Here is a 21,308-nt window from a genome sequence, read left to right as displayed (position 1 = left end):
ACTCCCGCCAATGATAGCGGCAGGAGAAGCCGCTGGCCGTTGAAGCCTTGTGGCCGCTGCGTTCAGCTCTACCCCCACTCCCCCTCCTGCTTCTCTGCCATCCCCTCCCCACCCACAAAGGGAACTGGCCCCACAGCAATTAGTCATCTATTTCCCTCCCAATCTGAAGGTGAGCTGATCAGATTGAACATTAACAAGAACACAGAAGGTTGTAAAAGGTTGAACACTGAAGAAAGTGAAAAATTGTTGCCTTTGGACTTGAAGGTCTTAATGGGATACCTGTTCTTAAATGGCAATGTGTACTAACTACTATCTGAAGAAGTGTGCATGCACACGAAAGCTCATACCAATAACAAACGTAGCTGGTCTCTAAAGTGCCACTGGAAGGAATTTTTTTATTTTGTTTTAACTACGATCTTATCACTTCTGCTTCTGCTGAGTAGGATCCTTGACTTCTGCCTCAATGTGGAACAAACAGCCTAAAGATCAACTTAGCCAGGAGCCTGAAAAAGCTGTTTCAAACTCATTAATCCGTAAACATCAAGCTTTGAACCCAAAATACAGTTTAGGTAAAGGTAAAGGGACCCCTGACCGTTAAGTCCAGTCGTGGTCGACTCTGGGGTTGCGGTGCTCATCTCGCTTTATTGGCCGAGGGAGCCGGCATACAGCTTCCGGGTCATGTGGCCAGAATGACTAGGCCGCTTCTGGTGAACCAGAGCAGCACAAGGAAATGCAGTTTACCTTCCTGCTGGAGTGGTACCTATTGATCTACTTGCACTTTGATGTGCTTTCAAACTGCAGTCAACGCTAGGGTTTTTCCATGCAGGAAAATCTCCAGGACTTTCATAAGCAGTGCTTTATTCCTGGGGGTACGCAGGGCTACGCATACCCCATAACATTTTGTGAATCTAAGTTTGGCCTCATTGAGGGGCAGTATTTCAATATGTGAAGGAAAATGAACATTTTGGGGGGGGGAGCACTGCTCATATGCATACTTACTCAGCAGCATTTCTGCTTGAGTAGTACCTGTGTAGTTATTCCGGCTCAGCACTGCTCTGGAAAGGTGAAACACAGTGGGTAGAATTGGGTATGTGTCAAGGTGATCATTCCATCAGCACAAACATTTTCAGATGGAATTCCCCCTCCCCAGATGGAAATATCTCCCCTCCCCTCCCCCATGCACAATGTTCTAGTGTTCTCTTGACACCCCAGAGCTGATTTGGAGTGGGGGGTCATAGGGGGTATGCGGGGTGGGGGGGAGGAGGAAATGCCTATTTTAAAAAGAAGGGACATAAGCCTCTTCCCTTGCTCCTCAGATTGGCTGAGACCTTTCTGCAGCAGTGACACTCAACTCTGCTAATTTCTAGGCAATTTGATTTTATTTTTTAACTACAACCAATTTTTTTTTTGGGGGGGTCCATACCCTTCAACATTTCTCTGATGAAAATAGGGACGTCCCATTCCATAATGATAATCTTACTATTTATATCCCACACATCTTACTGAGCTGCCCCAACCACTCTGGGCAGTGTTAACGGAGGTATCCGAGGGCTCCCTTGGACAAAAGCAAAGACACCAACCAGGATAACTTGGAGCAAATCAGCAGCCTGTAGTGTTATGTACTGAAGTTCTCACCCTGGGCCAGCAGGGGGATACTGTAGATAGTTATGCAAATGATGGATCGAAAAGTGACGTTCAGTGATTGGATAGTTTTAGAAAATGGCAACAGTTGCATTGCTTTGGAGCTCTATATAAGCAGGCTGACTGAGCTCCTCAGCTAGTTCTGTTCTGGCATCTGAATAAAGAAGAGCTGTTTAAAGAATCGCTGTGTCGTCTGACATGTTCGCCCACAACTTAACATGTAGGCTTGGCCTTTATTTGATACTGTCATGACAGGACTCCCTCCCGCAACAAGACAAAGCAAAATGGAAGCCCCGAACAAAAGAAGACCCCAACTTTTATTAGTTCCTAATCCCCCAAGCTACACCCCTAGAAATACCATCATAACTGTGAACTGCCCTGAGACCTGCGGATAGGGTGCGGTACACAAATTTAATTGATCTATCCAGGAACCACCTGGTTCTGGAAAACACCAAATCCCAGCTCTCCTAGAGGTTCGAGATGGACCTCCTACCACTCTGCCTAATGGTAGGGTTGGGGCAGGTAGGCTTCTCTTCTTCCTGCTCTGCTTCCTTTCTCCATTCAAAGATGGCTTTTCTTTCCATAAGACAACATCCTGTCTTAGTGGCGCCCGCCCTGTGGAATGCCCTCCCGTCAGATGTTAAGGAAATAAACCACTTTCTGACTTTTAGAAGACTTCTGAAGGCAGCCCTATTTAGGGACGTTTTTAGTGTTTGATCTTGTATTGTGTTTTTAGTATTCTGTTGGGAGCCACCCAGAGTGGCTGGGGAAACCAGCCAGATGGGTAGGGTATAAATAATAAGTTATTATTATTTATTATTATTTTAAGACATGGGTTAATGTTGCCCTATGTCTGGGATTTCCTGGACATGTCTTCTTTTGGGGGGGCAACCTGCCCATCTGGGCGGATCTTTGCATTCTACACGAAATGTCCAGGTTTAGGGATATACCATATATATCTAGGGGTTCTTTTGAGGGGCAGGCACATGCCACTGAAGAGTCGGAGAGGGCAGGCGCTCTTCAGGGCCTGCCACTCTCCACCCCCTTCACGCACTGCCTGGAAGTGCCACAGCAGGGTCTGCAACACCACCACCGCCAGGGCCGCCACTCTGCCGCCAGCACCAAGCCTCCAAGCCACCAAATCACCCAGCCTGTGCCACTTCTGCCAGGTAGAGGCCATGCTGTACCACTTCCCCCAACGCTCCCAGAGGGCTGTGAAGGAGGATGACTGGAGAAAGGTAGGTTAGGTGGGGCAGGGAGGGGGCGGGGGACAGAGATGTGGGATGGGGAGGGGAGGGGGAATGCCCCAAATGTGTCTGGGTTTTTGCAGCTCGGAAGATGGGAACCCTAACATAGGTTTCTCAACACAAATAGCTTACTAGGGAAATGTTGAAGTCACAGAATCTGGCTACCGGCCAGGTCGTCTTGTGATCTTTGCCTCAGGGTAATTTTTTTATGGTAACCCATGAGCTATTGCTGCAATCTGCTCCGATTGTATATTTTATATTTATGAATTTATATTTTATTGTGTTGTGTTATGTTTGATCTTTGATTTCTCAACACCTGCAATCCAAGCCCAGGAAGAAAATCACGCATCATTGCATGAACTGGTTCTGAAATCATGCTTCTATTTTCGTCTCTTTCAGCTGGGCTGACCAGATTATACACACCACCTGGAGTACATCAATGTTAGTTTTGATCTCTTTGTTGCCAGACATCTGTTTAATTTTGAGGTGGGTAGTCTTGTCAATGCTAACATCATGTGAACATAAAGCAGCTTTTACTCTGTTTGGTAATGCTTCATATGTAGACACAGGAGAGAATAAATACTTAAGCAAGCCTCCCCCAACCCCATGTTGCTGGTAGAGATAACGAAGGGAAAATATTACACACCCCTCCTGATATTAACTCCTCTCCTGATTCTCATCATTGTGTGGTAATGATACCACCATCTAGTATACTGAGAAACCAGTCTTATAACTGATTATGATAAGTAGGACTAGTTTCTCGGCAGCCTTATGAACGCATCATGTATTTCTGAATCCATAATGTGATTATTATTTTTAATTATAAATTTTTATTAGTTTTCAATTACATTCCAATAATAGCCTCATTATAACAATACCAATTTATAATACAATTATTAATGCTAATCGTTCAAACTTGGCACAAAGACTGTAATTTTATAAACATCTCTAACGTCTATTCTTAATTGTCTTTTCTCCAAAAAAACACCAAAAACTGCTATGTAAAAATCGCATAGAAATTCTTTCTGCTCTCTGGCACCATCTGGTGTTGCATGTTTATAACGCATTCGAAACATTGTTTGTTGACTAATGTAGCTGAGTCCTTGGTCTCTTCAAAACTCTTATCATTTTTGTACAGCCTAATTTCCAGCCTGTCTCAGCCTAGGAGCAGGGGCGGAGGAAGGTGTGTGTGGTGGGTGCAGGACACCCCGGGTGTCACCACTGAGGGGAGTGACAAAATGCCGGGCGGCACTCACCACGGGGTTAGGGCTACAGCTTAGAGCCTCACTGTCTTGGGGGCCCCCAAAAAATGTAAAAGGGGGGGAACTGGATGTACTTCGATAAAATACATATTTTGTTATGTGCAAATGGCTTTGGATACCTATTATCTATAAATTACCATATAGCATATATTAAACACAAAAAACTGCAACAATTTGTTGACGACAAAGGATCGCTGGACATATAAAGGGCCCCATTACTTCAGTAGCTTAGGGGCTCATCAAACCTAAATCCCGCCCTGTTTGCAGGAAGCCAAATCTTTATTCTGGAACTGCTGTTAGTTTGTTTGAAACCAACAGGACAAGCCAGAACAAAAGGGGTGGAATTTCCCTCCTCCCCTCTCCTTTTTTCTATGTCTGGCCTTCCCCTCTGGCTTGGCATGAGGGCTGCTCCTGGGAGCCAAATCCTTTTGGGCCTCCTAAATATTTTTAGGGGGTCGGGACTAGGTCCCCCAATGTCCCGAAAGTGTGGAAGCAAAACACGGAGGGGGTGGAACACCGCTTGATTGTAAAAACAAAAACCCTGAGAGCGGTTTACAAAAAGATAAAACAATAAAACCTGGGGCGGGGGGGGGGGTGGCAGGCAGGCACGGGAACAGCCCTCACTTAAAACATATAAAAGTTAAAACAATAAAGCAGATTATAATGTTTTCAGCTGGTGCCAAATTTACGTATACAGGCTCGTTGGCAGCAGCTGCTAGTAAATTTCCTGGATTTCTGGAATTGGAACTGATTTCCTGGAATTGTTATTGCAGTAGTTGGTCTCAGTTATTTCTACATGCTACTAAAACTACTGTTAGTTGGTTTGAAGCCAACAGGGCAAGCCAGAACTAAAAGGGGAGGGATTTCCTTCCCTGCCTCTCCTTTTCCCTGAATTCCCCTTTGACTCAGCATGAGGACTGTTTATTAACCTGAGCTTCATAAGAATATAAGAACGTCAGAAGAGCCCGGCTGGATCAGGCCATGGGCATATGGAGTCCAGCACCCTGTTCTCACAGGGGCCACTCAGATGCCTGTGGGAAACTCACGAGAGCTCTCTGCCCGTCTGCAGTTTCCAGTAACTCAGAAGGAGGCAAAGCACAGACCTCATGGCTAGACGCTCTCAATAGCCCTCTCCCCCACGAACCTTTCTCGCCCTCTTTTGAAGCCATCCAAGTGGGGGATCATCACTGCCTCCTGGGCGAAAGAGCGCCATACTTTAACCATGTGCTGGATGAAGACAAACTTTGTTTTCTCCTGAATTTTCCAATGTTCAGCTTCCATGGATGTTTCCGTGGAGTTCTGGTGTTATGAGAGAGGGAGAAAAAAATCCAGCAGCCAGTTTCTGCAGTTTCTGATGTTGGCAAAGCCTTCAAGAAGCAGAACAGGATGATTGTTTTTTATAATAAATTTTATTAGTTTTCAGTTACATTCATTATAATGATACCAATTTATAATACAATTACTTCAAATGCCAAATTGTATAATTTAGATAACATGCACCCCCCCCCCCCCCGCGTGCTAGATTTGACAGTTAGATGATTTTCTTTCTTTCTGCATTCCAAAATCTTATTAGTTTCAATTACATTCTGGTCATAATAATAATAATCAAGCATGCAAGCAAGCAAGCAAGCAAGCAAGCTTTATTACGGTCCAGAGACACAACAAATCATTTCAAAGCAATGCATAATTTTTGTAAGCCATCAGGGAGGAATCTATTGATAGATTGTTAATTATAATTGATCTTAACTTAATTGCAGTTGTGAATTCAATCTATTCTCAGCTGCAATTGCTATGTCAGGTGTCCATTTTTTTCTGTGGAATCCTAGATCATTTGCATTATCTATTTCCCTCGTGCTTTATGTAAGAATTGAGTTTTGGCCAGTAGTGGAGACGATTAGAGGTAGGTGATCGCTTTCAGTCCTATTATTGATGTTGAATTTTTTAATTGATTTGAAAGCCTTCCTGTTAGTGAGACAGTAGTCTACTGTGCTGGCTCCATTTGTATTTATGAATGTGTACTCGCCTTCTCTGTCCCCGGGGAGTGCCCCATTAACAATGATGAGGTCAAGACTTATTTGTAAAAAAGCCAGGCAGAAGCCGGCATAGTTGATTTGACAGTCTTTCGAATGTCTACAAGGGGGCGGGTTTAGCAAGAGGGCACTATTTTCCTTTAGATCTCTTAATATTGGGAATTTAAACTTCCTGTTGCCCCGGCATCTCTTCCTCCGATGATGATGTTTCAGAGCCCCCTTCCGCGGTAAAGGCTGAAGTTGTAACTCGTGTAGAATACTGGGGAAGTCTGGGGTAGACGGAGAGGCAGAAAGGTTATAATTGGAAGCATGAGCCCTACCACCTGAGGATCTGGCAGTGGAAGCCCGGGGACGCGTAGACTGTGATCGTGTGTGAGGACGCATAGATGGATTGCTACCTGAATGTGCAACACTAAATTAGGAGGCCAAAGTGCAAGGGAGCTCCTCATTGCTTGGCGCAGTAACGGGTATGCAATCAGGAGTACTCACTATTTGGGAAGAAGACGCAGTGACCATGGGCCTGAATTGTTGGTAAAAGGTTTCAAAAGAAGAGAAAAAACTGCGACAAAGCCTGTGGGTTGCAGGGCACAGGAGGCTTCCCTGACCCATCTTGAACACAGGACCCACTTATATTGGGGAGTTCTTGGGGAGGAACAGAAGGTTGCGCCTGCTGGGCTCTCTCGGAAGCCATTATATCAGCCACAACAGTAACCCTTGTACTCCAAACTTTAATTGTGCAAATTGGTCAAACCGACCACACTTGGAAAGAAATCAGATCCAAAAATCAGTAATCCCCAATGGCCAATGAAACTAGGTTAAGACCAGGTGCACAGGTTAAAGACCGCAGGCCTTCACCTTCCCTTCCTAAACCACCCCCCCTTTCCCCTTTATTTATTTATTCTTTTTTGCTTTGTTTTTTTTGGGGGGGGTGTTGTGTGTGTGTTTTTTAGAATACACTATAAACCAGCAAGCCTAATTCAGCACCATTTACACTGCTTATAGGCAAAATATAGGTAAGAATTCATAGGCAACTAGTAAATTAGGTTAATTAGATTGTGAAAGGAAGATCAATTTGTTCATTATTTACATATTTTAAAAGGGTCATCTAGTCCAGCCCCAGCAAGGCAGGAATCTTTTGCCCAATATGGGGCTCGAACCCACAACTCTGAGATTAAGAGCCTCATGCTCTACTGACTGAGCTAACCCAGCTGCTTCAAGTTTATAAACAACTCAATATTGAACAGAGTTGTATTACCTTTCCCCCCAAAAGGGGACGTGAAAGATACTAAAACAAACACCGGCCTTTATGAACAAATAACTCCAAATCACTTATAATAAATTAATGTACTCAAGTAAACTGTGCCCCCCTTCATGGATCACTGCCTTGCCGTGGCGAAGGGGCTTGAAGAACTCAGAGAAGCTATGAACTATGCCGAGCAGGGCACCCAAGATGAACAGGTCATAGTGGAGAGTTTTGACCAAACGTGATCCACCTGGAGTAGGAACCGGCAAGCCACTCCAGTATCCCTGCCAAGAAAACTCCATGGACAAAGACAACAGGCATATAAAAGTTTTGACGCTGGAAGATGAGCCCCTCAGGTCGGAAGGTGTCCAACATGCTACTGGGGAAGAGCGGAGGACAAGTACAAGTAGATCCAGAGCTGATGAAGCGGCTGGGCCAAAGCCGAAAGGACGCTCAGTTGTGGATATGCATGGAAGCGAAAGGAAAGTCCAATGCTGTAAAGAAAAATATTGCATAGGAACCTGGAATGTAAGAACCATGAACCTGGGTAAGTTGGATGTGGTCAAAAATGAGATGGCGAGAATAAATATTGACATCCTGGGCATCAGTGAGCTAAAATGGACGGGAATGGGTGAATTCAGTTCGGATGACTATCATATCTACTACTGTGGGCAAGAAACCCGTAAAAGAAATGGAGTGGCCCTCATAGTCAACAAAAGAGTGGCGAAAGCTGTACTGGGATGCAGTCTCAAAAATGATAGAATGATCTCGATACGAATCCAAGGCAGACCTTTTAACATCATAGTAATCCAAGTCTATGCACCAACTACTGGTGCTGAAGAAACTGAAATTGACCAATTCTATGAAGACTTACAAGACCTTATAGAAGTGACACCAAAGAAGGATGTTCTGCTCATTATAGGGGATTGGAATGCTAAAGTAGGGAATCAAGAGATAAAAGGAACAACTGGCAAGTTTGGCCTTGGAGATCAAAACGAAGCAGGGCAAAGGCTAATAGAGTTCTGTCAAGAGAACAAGCTGGTCATCACAAACACGCTTTTCCAACAACACAAGAGACGACTCTACACATGGACATCCCCAGATGGGCAACATTGAAATCAGATTGATTATATTCTCTGCAGCCAAAGATGGAGAAGCTCTATACAGTCAGCAAAAACAAGACCTGGAGCTGACTGTGGCTCAGATCATCAGCTTCTTATAGCAAAATTCAAGCTTAAACTGAAGAAAGTAGGAAAAACCACTGGACAGGTAAGATACAATCTAAACCAAATCCCTTATGAATACACAGTGGAAGTGAGGAACAGGTTTAAGGATTTAGATTTGCTGGACAGAGTGCCTGAAGAACTATGGGTGAAGGCTCGCAACATTATACAGGAGGCAGCAACTAAAACCATCCCAATGAAAAAGAAATGCAAGAAAGCAAAGTGGCTGTCCAACGAGGCCTTACAAATAGCGGGGGAGAGAAGGCAAGCAAAATGCGAGGGAGATAATGAAAGATACAAGAAATTGAATGCAGATTTCCAAAGAATACCAAGGAGAGACAAGAAGGCCTTCTTAAACGAGCAATGCAAAGAAATAGAGGAAAGCAACAGAATGGGAAGAACCAGAGATCTGTTCAAGAAAATCGGAAATATGAAAGGAACATTTCGTACAAAGATTACCATAATAAAGGACAAAAGTGGTAAAGACCTAACTGAAGCAGAAGACATCAAGAAGAGGTGGCAAGAATACACAGAGGAATTATACCAGAAAGATATGGATGTCTCATACACCCCAGGTAGTGTGGTTGCTGACCTTGAGCCAGACATCCTGGAGAGTGAAGTCAAATGGGCCTTAGAAAGCACTGCAAATAACAAGGCCAGTGGAAGTGATGGTATTCCAGCTGAACTGTTTAAAATTTTAAAAGATGATGCTGTTAAGGTGCTACACTCAATATGCCAGGAAGTTTGGAAAACTCAGCAGTGGCCAGAGGATTGGAGAAGATCAGTCTACATCCCAATCCCAAAGAAGGGCAGTGCCAAAGAATGCTCCAACTACCACACAATTGCACTCATTTCACACGCTAGCAAGGTTATGCTTAAAATTCTACAAGGAAGGCTCAAGCAGTATGTGGAGCGAGAACTCCCAGAAGTGCAAGCTGGATTTAGAAGAGGCAGAGGAACCAGAGATCAAATTGCAAACATGCGCTGGATAATGGAGAAAGCTAGAGAGTTCCAGAAAGACATCTACTTCTGCTTCATTGACTATGCAAAAGCCTTTGACTGTGTTGACCACAGCAAACTATGGCAAGTTCTTAAAGAAATGGGAGTGCCTGATCACCTCATCTGTCTCCTGAGAAATCTCTATGTGGGACAAGAAGCTATAGTTAGAACTGGATATGGAACAACTGATTGGTTCCAAATTGGGAAAGGAGTACGGCAAGGCTGTATATTGTCTCCCTGCTTATTTAACTTATATGCACAATTCATCATGCGAAAGGCTGGGCTGGATGAATCCCAAGCCGGAATTAAGATTGCCGGAAGAAATATCAACAACCTCAGATATGCAGATGACACAATCTTGATGGCAGAAAGTGAAGAGGAATTAAAGAACCTTTTAATGAGGGTGAAAGAGGAGAGCGCGAAATATGGTCTGAAGCTCAACATAAAAAAAAATGAAGATCATGGCCACTGGGCCCATCACCTTCTGGCAAATAGAAGGGGAAGAAATGGAGGCAGTGAGAGATTTTACTTTCTTGGGCTCCATGATCAGTGCAGATGGTGATAGCAGTCACGAAATTAAAAGACGCCTGCTCCTTGGGAGAAAGGCGATGGCAAACCTAGACAACATCTTAAAAAGCAGAGACATCACCTTGCCAACAAAGGTCCGTATAGTAAAAGCCATGGTTTTCCCAGTAGTGATGTATGGAAGTGAGAGCTGGACCATAAAGAAGGCTGATCGCCGGAGAATTGATGCTTTTGAATTATGGTGCTGGAGGAGACTCTTGAGAGTCCCATGGACTGCAAGAAGATCAAACCTCTCCATTCTGAAGGAAATCAGCCCTGAGGGCTCACTGGAAGGACAGATCGTGAAGCTGAGGCTCCAATACTTTGGCCACCTCATGAGAAGAGAAGACTCCCTGGAAAAGACCCTGATGTTGGGAAAGATGGAGGGCACAAGGAGAAGGGGACGACAGAGAATGAGATGGTTGGATGGTGTTCTTGAAGCTACCAGCATGAGTTTGATCAAACTGCGGGAGGCAGTGGAGGACAGAAGTGCCTGGCGTGCTCTGGTCCATGGGGTCACGAAGAGTCGGACACGACTAAACGACTAAACAACAAAAAACAAACTGTGCCAGGCGTAAAGGCATTAAAATTGCAATGATATACCGTATTTTTCGCTCTATAACACGCAGATTTTTTCTCCTAAAAAGGAAGGGGAAATGTCTGTGCGTGTTATGCAGCGAATGTGTGGTCCCTGGAGCCGAAAAATCGGGCAAAAAGCAAACCGCGCTTCAGGGAGAAGGGAAACAAACCTGAAAAGAGGAAGTGGGTGCTTTCCTGCATTCTGCCTCAGGGTCTTACTGCCCACCCTCTCTGTTTCCTTACTGTGTTTGCTGAAACGGAACAAAGAGCAGGGAAAGCCCCTCCCCTCCAGGCAAGCAGAGGGGAAAGCAGAGTGCCGTTCCTTCCTCTCTGTGCTCCGGTGCTACTGAAAACATGCAGGTGGGAGAGAGAGACAGAGAGAGAGAGAGAGAGAGAGAGAGAGAGAGAGAGAGCTGGCTGGCTTGGGTGGGTGCGTGGGGAAAACTTTTGCCTTCCTTTCCTCCCTCCCCTTATACCCCACTCCTGCATTCTTAGCCCTTCTGTGTTTTTCCTTCCCTCCCCACTTAAAATGTGGTTAAAAAGCATGGATCCACATGGATCCTCAGGATTTTTGCACTGGGTCACCCCAAATTCACCATCAGAGCACATAGCATGTCCATGGCTACAGCCTGCCCCCCCAAAATCATGCACCCACTGTTGCCTGGGGCTGCAATGGTGCAAAAATGTGGTTAAAAAGCATGGATCCACATGGATCTTTGCATTGGGTCACCCCCAAATTCACCACCAGAGAACATAGCATGTCCATGGCTACAGCCTGCCCCCCCCCCAAAATCATGCACCCACTGTTGTCTGGGGCTGCAATGGTGCAAAAACGTGGTTACATAGCATGGATCCACATGGATCTTTGCATTGGGTCACCCCCCCCAAATTCACCATCAGAGCACATAGCATGTCCATGGCTACAGCCTGCCCCCCAAAAATCATGCACCCACTGTTGCCTGGGGCTGCAATGGTGCAAAAATGTGGTTAAAAAGCATGGATCCACATGGATCCTCAGGATTTTTGCACTGGGTCACCCCAAATTCACCATCAGAGCACATAGCATGTCCATGGCTACAGCCTGCCCCCCCAAAATCATGCACCCACTGTTGCCTGGGGCTGCAATGGTGCAAAAATGTGGTTAAAAAGCATGGATCCACATGGATCTTTGCATTGGGTCACCCCCAAATTCACCACCAGAGAACATAGCATGTCCATGGCTACAGCCTGCCCCCCCCCAAAATCATGCACCCACTGTTGTCTGGGGCTGCAATGGTGCAAAAACGTGGTTACATAGCATGGATCCACATGGATCTTTGCATTGGGTCACCCCCCCCCCCAAATTCACCATCAGAGCACATAGCATGTCCATGGCTACAGCCTGCCCCCCAAAAATCATGCACCCACTGTTGCCTGGGGCTGCAATGGTGCAAAAATGTGGTTAAAAAGCATGGATCCACATGGATCCTCAGGATCTTTGCATTGGGTCACCCCCAAATTCACCACCAGAGAACATAGCATGTCCATGGCTACAGCCTGCCCCCCCAAATCACGCACCCACTGTTGTCTGGGGCTGCAATGGTGCAAAAACGTGGTTACAAAGCATGGATCCACATGGATCCTCAGGATCTTTGCATTGGGTCAGCCCAAATTCACCATCAGATCACATGTCTGTGGCCACAGCATGAAGCACAAAAATGATACATCCACTGTTTCATTCAGAATGTTTTTTCCCTTGTTTTCCTCCTCTAAAAATGATGTGCGTGTTATGGTCAGGTGCGTGTTATAGAGCGAAAAATACGGTAAATATAACCTCGGAGGAATGGTCAGGACAGGGAGAAAGATAATAATAACCAGATGCAGATAAATTAATAATCTCAGTACTTAAAACTTGGCAGAGGTAATAAAATAATAATAATAAAACATAATGATAATAATAATAAGATCCTAGGCGAGGAATCCGGGTGACGACACTGATGTCATTCAGATAGCAGCTCTCAGTCTCATTGCTCTCTCAATAAATCTGGCAACCTTCTCTGTTGTCGAGCTGTTCTGGTCGGCTAGGAGTGAGAACAATTTGGCTTCACAAGAGCGGCCCGGGATGGCAGATAGGAGCGGCGTGATGGTCTCGCCCCTGAGATCTTTATATAGGGAGCAAGACAAGAGAACGTGTGACACCATCTCTACGTAGCCAGCTCCACAGGGGCAGAGCCAGTGTGGTGTAGTGGTTGAGAGCGGTAGTTTTGTAATCTGGGGAACCGGGTTCGCGTCTCCGCTCCTCCGCATGCAGCTGCTGGGTGACCTTGGGCCAGTCACACTTCTTTGAAGTCTCTCAGCCCCACTCACCTCACAGAGTGTTTGTTGTGGGGGAGGAAGGGAAAGGAGAATGTTAGCCGCTTTGAGACTCCTTAAAGGGAGTGAAAGGCGGGATATCAAATCCAAACTCCTTCTTCTTCTTCGAATGAATTTTTTTGATATCTACCTTCAAGAACAGCTGAGGGTAACATATTTAGTCTGGCCAGTGTAAAGGCCCGTCTGAGTTTTGGAATGGTTAAGGTAGACAAATAAGGTGCCCGAGAATCAAAGTGGGAGGGGGCAGATAAGCGTACCAAGTACTAAATTTCTTAATATAGGCCAGATTATTCTGCTGCTCAATATCCTTCATGCACTGGTCAATAATGGTTTTTGCCTTGGGGAGACCCATTTTCAGGAGATGCTGTGCTTGGAGGCCACATGTAAGTAGTTTTTGATGCACTACTTTGGACCACCGACTTCTGTGAGCATCTCGTGCTACTAGAGGTAGTAGTCCGGGTGGGTTTAAATTTAGGCGAAGCCAATAGTTGAATGTTCTTAACCAGGTTCGGGTTTCGACGGAGAGGAGGCCAGTCTCCAGCCGTAGGGCCGCATTTGGTGCACATGGTGGAACGGCTAGAATCTGCCTTAAGAATTTAGACTGGACCGTTTCAAGTGTGCGGCAAAAGTTCATGGGTAGAACAACCTGATAGGGCTGATCTCTCATCAGAGTTTGTGGAGGCCTTGATCCCTTCCCACACCATCTCGTCCTCTGTGGAGAAGTGAATGTTTATTATTACGGCTAAACAGCCAGCGTAGTAAAACCAAAATTTCAGCATCATTTTTACATAAACATTAAAACAATCCAAGTGGAATTTAACAATCCATATACTAATTAAATAGATTTAAAATATGTATCCGAGGAAATATAAACTCCATTACAAGTTTTTAAAAATAAATAAATAAAAGAATTTGACTGTGAGCTGTGTCAATATATGACTGTTTGTGGAGCTGTATAATCTTTTGCTGACTTATGGCTATTGCACAATGAAGTCTGCAGTGGAAAAGAACTTGGCCCACAGTTTCAACGTGACCACTCTTACATGGGCAGAACTACTCGTCGTGGGGAATCTTTTTGTATCTGCCTTCCAATAGTGCGGATGGCAAGACATTGAATTTGGCTTGCGTAAATGCCTTTCTAAATTTGGGGGTGACCAAGTTTGACAAATAATTGGGTAGTGCTGCGGCCATTTTGTTTGTCCAAAGTGTGGTATATACCTCAGCTTGCGCTAAATGGTTTTGTAGTTTGGTATTTCTAATTCTCATGGAAATGTTCGTTTTTGCTTGGGTGCTCCTCTCTCTCTCTCTACCCTGAGAAAACTAGTCTTTCTGTATATATATTCTGGCAAAATGATTAAACATTTTTGATTAAACACCTCAAGCCTGAAATATGTCTGTGCTTTCTGGAATTTCCCATATATATTGTACTGCAACATTATACCTTCCCTACTTTTATTGTCCTTTCCCCCTGGATAATTTTCTCCCTTTCCTTCCTATTGATCAAAGCTGGAAAAAAAGTTTGGACCAGTCATCTCTCTGCAGTTTGGATGGCGAAATATGGTCATCCTGAGTGGGTTCAAGACAATAAAGGAGGCCCTGGGACAAAACCCTGAGAACTTTGTTGACCGACCAGAAGTTCCACTGTTCAGTCTACTAAACCGTGGAAAGAATTGTGGAGGTGAGTATAGCTGATACCCTGATGGACTGGATAAGAAGCAGTAGAGTTGGAGAAACAGGCAGGAAGTGACCAGGCATGCAAGTGGGCCAGGATGGCACCTCAGGTGGTAAGTGAAACACTCTGTTGCCTGGGAGAAGATGCATATTCATGTGACGTGGCAGGAGGTTTTTGAGAAACTTCTTCTTCTTAAACTTGCCTGTAAACAACTAAGTAGGGACAGGAAGGTAGACTAGAAGTGTTTGTGGGTTTATTTGCAAAGTCATCCATACTGTTCCACAGGACAGCTATCATCTGCTGGTTGTGTGTCAGCATAAGATGGAAGGCAGCCCAGTGGAAAGTTAACAGACATTGTTTAGTCTCTGCAGTTGTTAATTGAGTCCGAAGGCCAGAAAAATGGGCCAGCAGTTTAATGGGGACTCTACCATTCTTCCAGTGGCGTAGCGTGGGTTGTCAGCACCCGGGGCAAGACAAGTAATTTGTGCCCCCTAACCCGTGGATTTGCGCCCCCTAACCCGTGGATTTGCGCCCCCTAACCCTAACCCCCAGATGTTGCACCCGGTGTGGCCAGCCCCCCCTGCACCCCCCACGCTACGCCACTGCATTCTTCACTTGTAAAAACAACAACAAATTAAGCAAAGCAAAGAATTAACTTTGGAATGTTTCCGTGGACAACTTGTCATGTTATTATATTTTATATTATTTTATATTATTTTATATTATTATTTTATTTATTTTATATTATATATTTTACATCCTCCAGGAATAGGATTTGCAACATGCGACAATGGCTGGAGGGAGCAGAGGCGATTCATTGTCTCCACCCTCAAGAATTTTGGGATGGGGAAGAAAACGCTTGAAAAAAGAGTGTCTGAAGAAGCTGGATATTTGTGTTCTGAGTTCAAATCCAAAGAAGGTACATCTCGTTCCTGGGGACTTTTTCCCTGCTATGGGATCTCACTTGATGCAAAGCATGAGGAACACTCTATACTTTATACAGAAACTAACTCCCATCTCCAAAGCTTCTCATACAGTGGTACCTCCGTTTACGAACTTAATTTGTTCCGGAGGTCCGTTCTTAACCCAAAACTGTTCTTAACCTGAGGCACACTTTTGGTAATGGGGCCTCCTGCTGCCGCAGCACTGCCAGCATGCAACTTCCACTCACATTCCGGGGCAAAGTTCGCTACGCAGAACACCTACTTCTGGGTTAGCAGCGCTCATTACCCAAAGTGTTTGTAAGGAGGATGGTACGTAACCCGAGGTTCCACTGTATTTAATTTTGAAGCATGTAAAATGATTACTAATAATCTTGTGGCACTATAAAGAATGCAAAAATTATTATGGCATAAGCTTTCATGGACTAGAATCCTCTTTAGGAGATGCACTGAATGCAAACCTAAATTACTTGTGTGATAGCAAAGGAATTGGTGCTCCAAGCATGAAGTGTGGACATTTCAGGACATCTCTGTAACCCTTTCGCTGATCCAGTATGCAAAATAATGTAAGCACTATAACCAGGTGTTCTGGAGCCCAGAATCTGAGGGACCTCAAATTATTTTCCATGTAGCAGTACTGGCAGCAGCACAGATAGTTCCCTTTCAGGTCCTCCTCAGATCTTGCTGTCATGAGAAAGGACTGGAAGAAAGTGGGAGAGGTTGGTGGTTGAGAGATATGAAGTTGCTCATTTTAGCCAGTCAGTCCGTCAGTCCAACTACTGCAGCCTGGCTGGTGCCAAATGTATTGCTCTGCTTTCCTTCACATCAGTGACGCCGAGAGGCGAGTTTTGTCGTCTGGGCAGCCCAGGATCTCCATGCAAACTGCTCAGGGTTCTGCTCCAGGGAGGTAGCTTCAGTGCTATTAACACAGTGGTTTGACTTCACCCCTGGAGGCACACTCCATTCTCTCTCGAGACAGACAATGCCAACAACAACATCCATATTATGTAGCAAAGGATCTCAGGAATTTACAGTCCCATTTATTGAAAGGGTAAATAGTTTATAGGTGGTGGAGTACAGCTTCCAACATTCCCATATCCTGGCTATGGCTAATGGGAATTGAAGCCAAAAATACCCGGAGGATAGCCAGTTATGGAAGGCCACCCCCAACAATGGCTGTTTAATGAAGAATGGGCAATATATGACAACATACTTCTGATCTGCTCCTTGTTCATACATCTCATCCAGGTTCTCCTTTTGACCCACAAATCCTCATCTACAGGGCTGTTAGTAATATCTTCTGCACTCTAGCATTTGGTGACCGCTTTGAATACAGTGACAATACATTCCTGAAGCTAATGCATGTGACTGAGGAATTCATGAAAGAAGCAATCAGAAATTTGCCCCAGGTACCTTCATGAGTTTGTCTGGGCATTAAAAGGAAACAGCCATTTGAAGTGTATGTTTTGTGTGACTACCACATCCGAGTTATGGAGCATCTCCACTAAGGTGCTTATCTGAATCAATCACTTCAGCGTATCTTTAAAACCTGGTATTCTTAAAGAAAAAAGAAGAGGAACACAAGCTAAAAACCAAGACAGCAAGATTAAAACACGAACATAGGCAAACAAAAGTTAAAAGTGATTTATGAAAAATTATTAGAGGCAGAAAAACCTATTACAAATAACTTCAGAAAGAAAATTAGAAGGACAATTCCATTCATTAAAAAAGATAATTGTCAATATGCTACTGACAAGCATTAATTAAAGCAGGGGTGCAAAATGATAATGAACAAAATAATAAAGGTATCAGATTACAGTAAATGGTAGGAATTAGCATCCACTAGTATTTGGACAGATGTTGGAAAAGCTTTTGATAGGATGAAGTGCATTACCATTTTCGTGTGATGAAGACATATGGGTTTGGTGCAAAATTCAGCTATGTTTTACTCAGAATTGACTCACTTAAAGAACATGAGTAAAACTGGTCTATTGAATTCAGTAGGTTTACTCTGAGTAAAACTTAACAGAAGGCCACCCTTTATTTTATTTCATAAAACCTCTAAGTGGTATTAAAAAGATATATAATATACGCTTTAAAAGTTGGCGGATAACTGGTAATGACATTGAAAGCTCTTTATGTTTTAGGACTAGGATATCTGAAGGAGCTGGCTTCTCCCACTAATGTGAGCCTACCAGCCTATTCAGAGACCCTTGTATCTCCTAACATCCCCACAGATTATGGCTAAGAAAAGTTAATTATCAATGGATATGCTCAGTCTCTGGAACTCTGTACCACAGGGTGGATGTGAGGGAGGGAATGGGAGTGAAGCTGGCAAGGAATAATCTCCCCATCAGTATGAAGAACTGACTGGTTAGGAACTACCTATCAGAATGCACTTTCACTTCTAGTGAAATATTTATTAAATGTCTTTTGTATCTGAAAAGGTTGTGATATCTCTTCTTTCTCTGATTTCTGCCCTGCCAGCTTATTGCTGCAGGATCCTGGTTGTCCTATTTTCCTGGACCTCATCGTAAACTGCAGAAACGCTATGGAGATATTACTATAATTCTAAAAGAGATTGTGAGTGAACATGAGAAAACCAGAGATCCTACCTTCCCAAGAGATTTGATTGATGCATTTCTGGAGGAGATAGATAAGGTAGGAAGACATTTATAGACACAGACCCACTGGGACTTCTTTTGTAGCTTCTTCATTAGGACTGATTTATTTAGAATTTCTGCCATCTAAACCATGCCAGTAAAATTACAAGACCTGGTGGGTAAACACCTCTAACTCTTTACCCTGACTTCAGCTTGTGCATTTGAGTTCACCTCCTGAAGTACCTTGGAGAAAAAGATTAAATAAAATTAAATAAACAAACAAACAAGCAGTCATTAAGCAGTTGTTTCATATGCCCAGACAATGACAACCTATGCTCTGGTGAGTTTATTGCTCAGTGCAATTATGCCAAAGAAAGAACTAGGCTGTATTAGATGTTACTGTGGGATGAGGCTGCCATTTTTTTCAACACCCATGTGCTTTATGAAACACAGTATTTCTCAAGAAACTGAGCAGCTTTTCCTTTATTATTCACTTTGCTTTGGTCAGATATATACTATTGATAGCAAGGGGAAAGATCATTAGTACACACTATTCTCTAACAAATATGACATGATATTGTGCTATTTCCATGTGAGTTACTAACTTGTTCCATTTCCTTCAGGCTAAAGGGAAACCAGATAGCAGTTTTAATGAGCAAAACCTTATTAATATCCTTGTTGACCTGTTAATGGCTGGCACTGAAACAAGTTCTTCCACCGTACTCTGGGGACTGTTGAACATGGTCAATCATCCTGAGGTTCAGAGTAAGTGATCAGTATTGGGGAAGATAGACTGATCCCTCATGGGGTTTTCCAATTGAAAGGCTTACTCATGGGCAAGTTGGCTGTGCAATTGCTTTAGATCTATTTGTATTCAAAACTTCCACATCAGGAGGAAGGCCAGGATAACAATTCAATAAATAAATTACAATTATGAAATGGCTCAAAATAGAAACAAGGCAGTTGGAACCAAGCACTTGGAAAACAAAGCAGCTTTGCCTAATAAAACTTTATTTGTATTTTGGAAGCTGTTTCTTTGTCCTAACTATGTATAACTTTGTAACAACTCTGCACTAACTCTGGAGAATTTTTTTAATCTGTGTCCTTAAATGTTGATGCTCATAGGCTCTCATCTGGGTATTTTTCAAAAAGGTGGTTTTTTATTTATTCACAAATATATCCACTTCTGAATAGCTGAGTGCCCCTTAAGTATGTATGCCTTCAAACGAATAGGCATTTGAACACCTAAGTCTGATGTTACTTCATAGAATTGTCGAGATGGAAGGTACTCTGAGGGTCATCTAATTCAACCCCCTATAATGCAGGAATCTTTTGCCCAATGTGGGGCTCAAATCTATGCTCTATCAACTGAGCTATTAGTTACAGTGCAGATTAATGAAGATAAAAGAATTTGAAACAGCTGAGACGATGTGGGAAATGTACATGTCTACAATGGAGAAGAACTGCATAGATTATATAAACAAATGATAAACTAAACCACCAGCCACCAAAGATTGAATCACTACTTGGGTTATGCGGGGGATATTCAGCAGACCCCTACTTGGAGCCCCAGATTCAAATATGTGCTCAGCCTTAAAGCTCGCAGAGTGTCCAGGACTGCTGAAAATTTCTATGCAAACAACAACAACATGCTACCATAACATGCTTGGAGAATTGGAAGGATTAAGACACATATGCAATGCAATAATACTTCTAAATGAATATTTCCAGAAAGGATCCATGAAGAAATTGATGAAGAGATTGGCAGGGTACGATCACCTGTGATGGAAGACCAGTTGAAGCTGCCTTATACTTGCGCTGTGATACATGAAATTCAACGATGTGCTGATGTTTTACCTGTTGCAACGCCATATATGGTCCACAGAGATACTGAGGTTGGCAAGTTTGTCATTCCTAAGGTAAATCAGAACCAAGGTGGTCACACGTGAGAGATCTTTATGCTAACAGTAGCAAAAGTCGATTGAACTCGAACTCATGGCTGCAAAGTAAAAAAAAGTTGCAGGAATTCATACTAACTACTTACACATCAATTGAACAAGAGGCAGACTAACTCAAAGCTGGCTAGTGCATGCTTTAAATAGGGAGCAATTATGACCGCACAGCAGGCACAATGTGTTGCCTCTTCTGTTACCGTAAACCAGCACTGCAAACCAACCCCAAATGTTATGCCGGAGAAACAGCTTGTGTTAAATTTCTATGCTGCCAGCAGCCATTAGTGTAAAATGCAGCCTGGAACGATCACACAACACGGTCACATAGTCAAGAATTGCAAGGAGAGAGAACTTGGTAGGCCTAAATGTCTAGTATAAAACCCTTTTAAGAGTAGTACTGGAAATACCAGGAACCGTAGCAAAAGGAACTTTCTGTTTTTTCACAGATGAGTAGGGAATCCAGCCCCCTACTCAGGCCCATGAAGGCCACTGGGTGATGCTGAGCCAATCACCTTTTCTCAGCCTAACAGACCTCAGTAGCCCTGTTAAGAAGATAAAATGGAGGAGGAACTACTGGTATGCATGCTGCCATGATGATGGGATGTAGAGGCAATAAGTAAATAAATGTAAATAAGCACATTTCAGACAGGTACTTCATAAGACACATTACTTGCAGATTTAAATGACATACCTTCTTCTACAATTGCCTTGAATCAGAGGGGTGACTTCGTAATGGGAATGGAAGAATCTCTCAATCTGTCTTTCCTGAAATGTCTAATTTTTCAAATCTTACATTCAGTTCTCCACATTTCTGCAAATTGTCTTTAAGAACTTCCTGAAAATTTACCAATATGTTAACACACATTGGTCCTGATAAGCTCTTTCCTCCTCTATCTCTCCTCCATGCAGGTCTGGACTCAGCACTGAATATCCGTGGACTTGGCACCCTGCTGCTGATGTGTGCTCCAGCCACCCACAAGCTTACCTTACCAGCAGTGGA

The 21,308-nt window shown here is 43.7% G+C and overlaps 1 protein-coding gene and 2 long non-coding RNA genes across 3 annotated transcripts; all 3 read left to right on the top strand.

Annotated features, from left to right (window-relative positions):
* The first annotated feature begins 2,013 nt into the window (after positions 1-2,013).
* LOC309525472 lies at positions 2,014-3,429 on the top strand. Its single transcript, XR_014216322.1, has 2 exons — positions 2,014-2,879; positions 3,288-3,429. It is a non-coding gene; the product is annotated as an uncharacterized lncRNA (long non-coding RNA).
* Positions 3,430-11,284: 7,855 nt separating this feature from the next.
* On the top strand, positions 11,285-12,601 carry LOC309522099. The gene is made up of 3 exons (XR_014214829.1): positions 11,285-11,402; positions 11,715-11,854; positions 12,169-12,601. It is a non-coding gene; the product is annotated as an uncharacterized lncRNA (long non-coding RNA).
* Positions 12,602-14,619: 2,018 nt separating this feature from the next.
* On the top strand, positions 14,620-21,296 carry LOC309526147 (cytochrome P450 2D15-like). Its single transcript, XM_082212061.1, has 7 exons — positions 14,620-14,818; positions 15,579-15,731; positions 17,002-17,162; positions 18,241-18,414; positions 18,980-19,121; positions 20,088-20,275; positions 20,755-21,296. Exons 1-7 carry the CDS (start codon positions 14,698-14,700, stop codon positions 20,803-20,805), a joined length of 990 nt encoding a protein of 329 aa, XP_082068187.1. The 5' UTR covers positions 14,620-14,697; the 3' UTR covers positions 20,806-21,296.
* The last annotated feature ends 12 nt before the right edge of the window (positions 21,297-21,308 follow it).

Source organism: Podarcis vaucheri (assembly GCF_965113315.1).
Source record: "Podarcis vaucheri genome assembly, chromosome: 2".
Classification (NCBI taxonomy): domain Eukaryota; kingdom Metazoa; phylum Chordata; class Lepidosauria; order Squamata; family Lacertidae; genus Podarcis; species Podarcis vaucheri.
The sequence above is the reverse complement of the archived record's forward strand: the minus strand, read 5'-3'. Positions and strand labels throughout refer to the sequence as shown.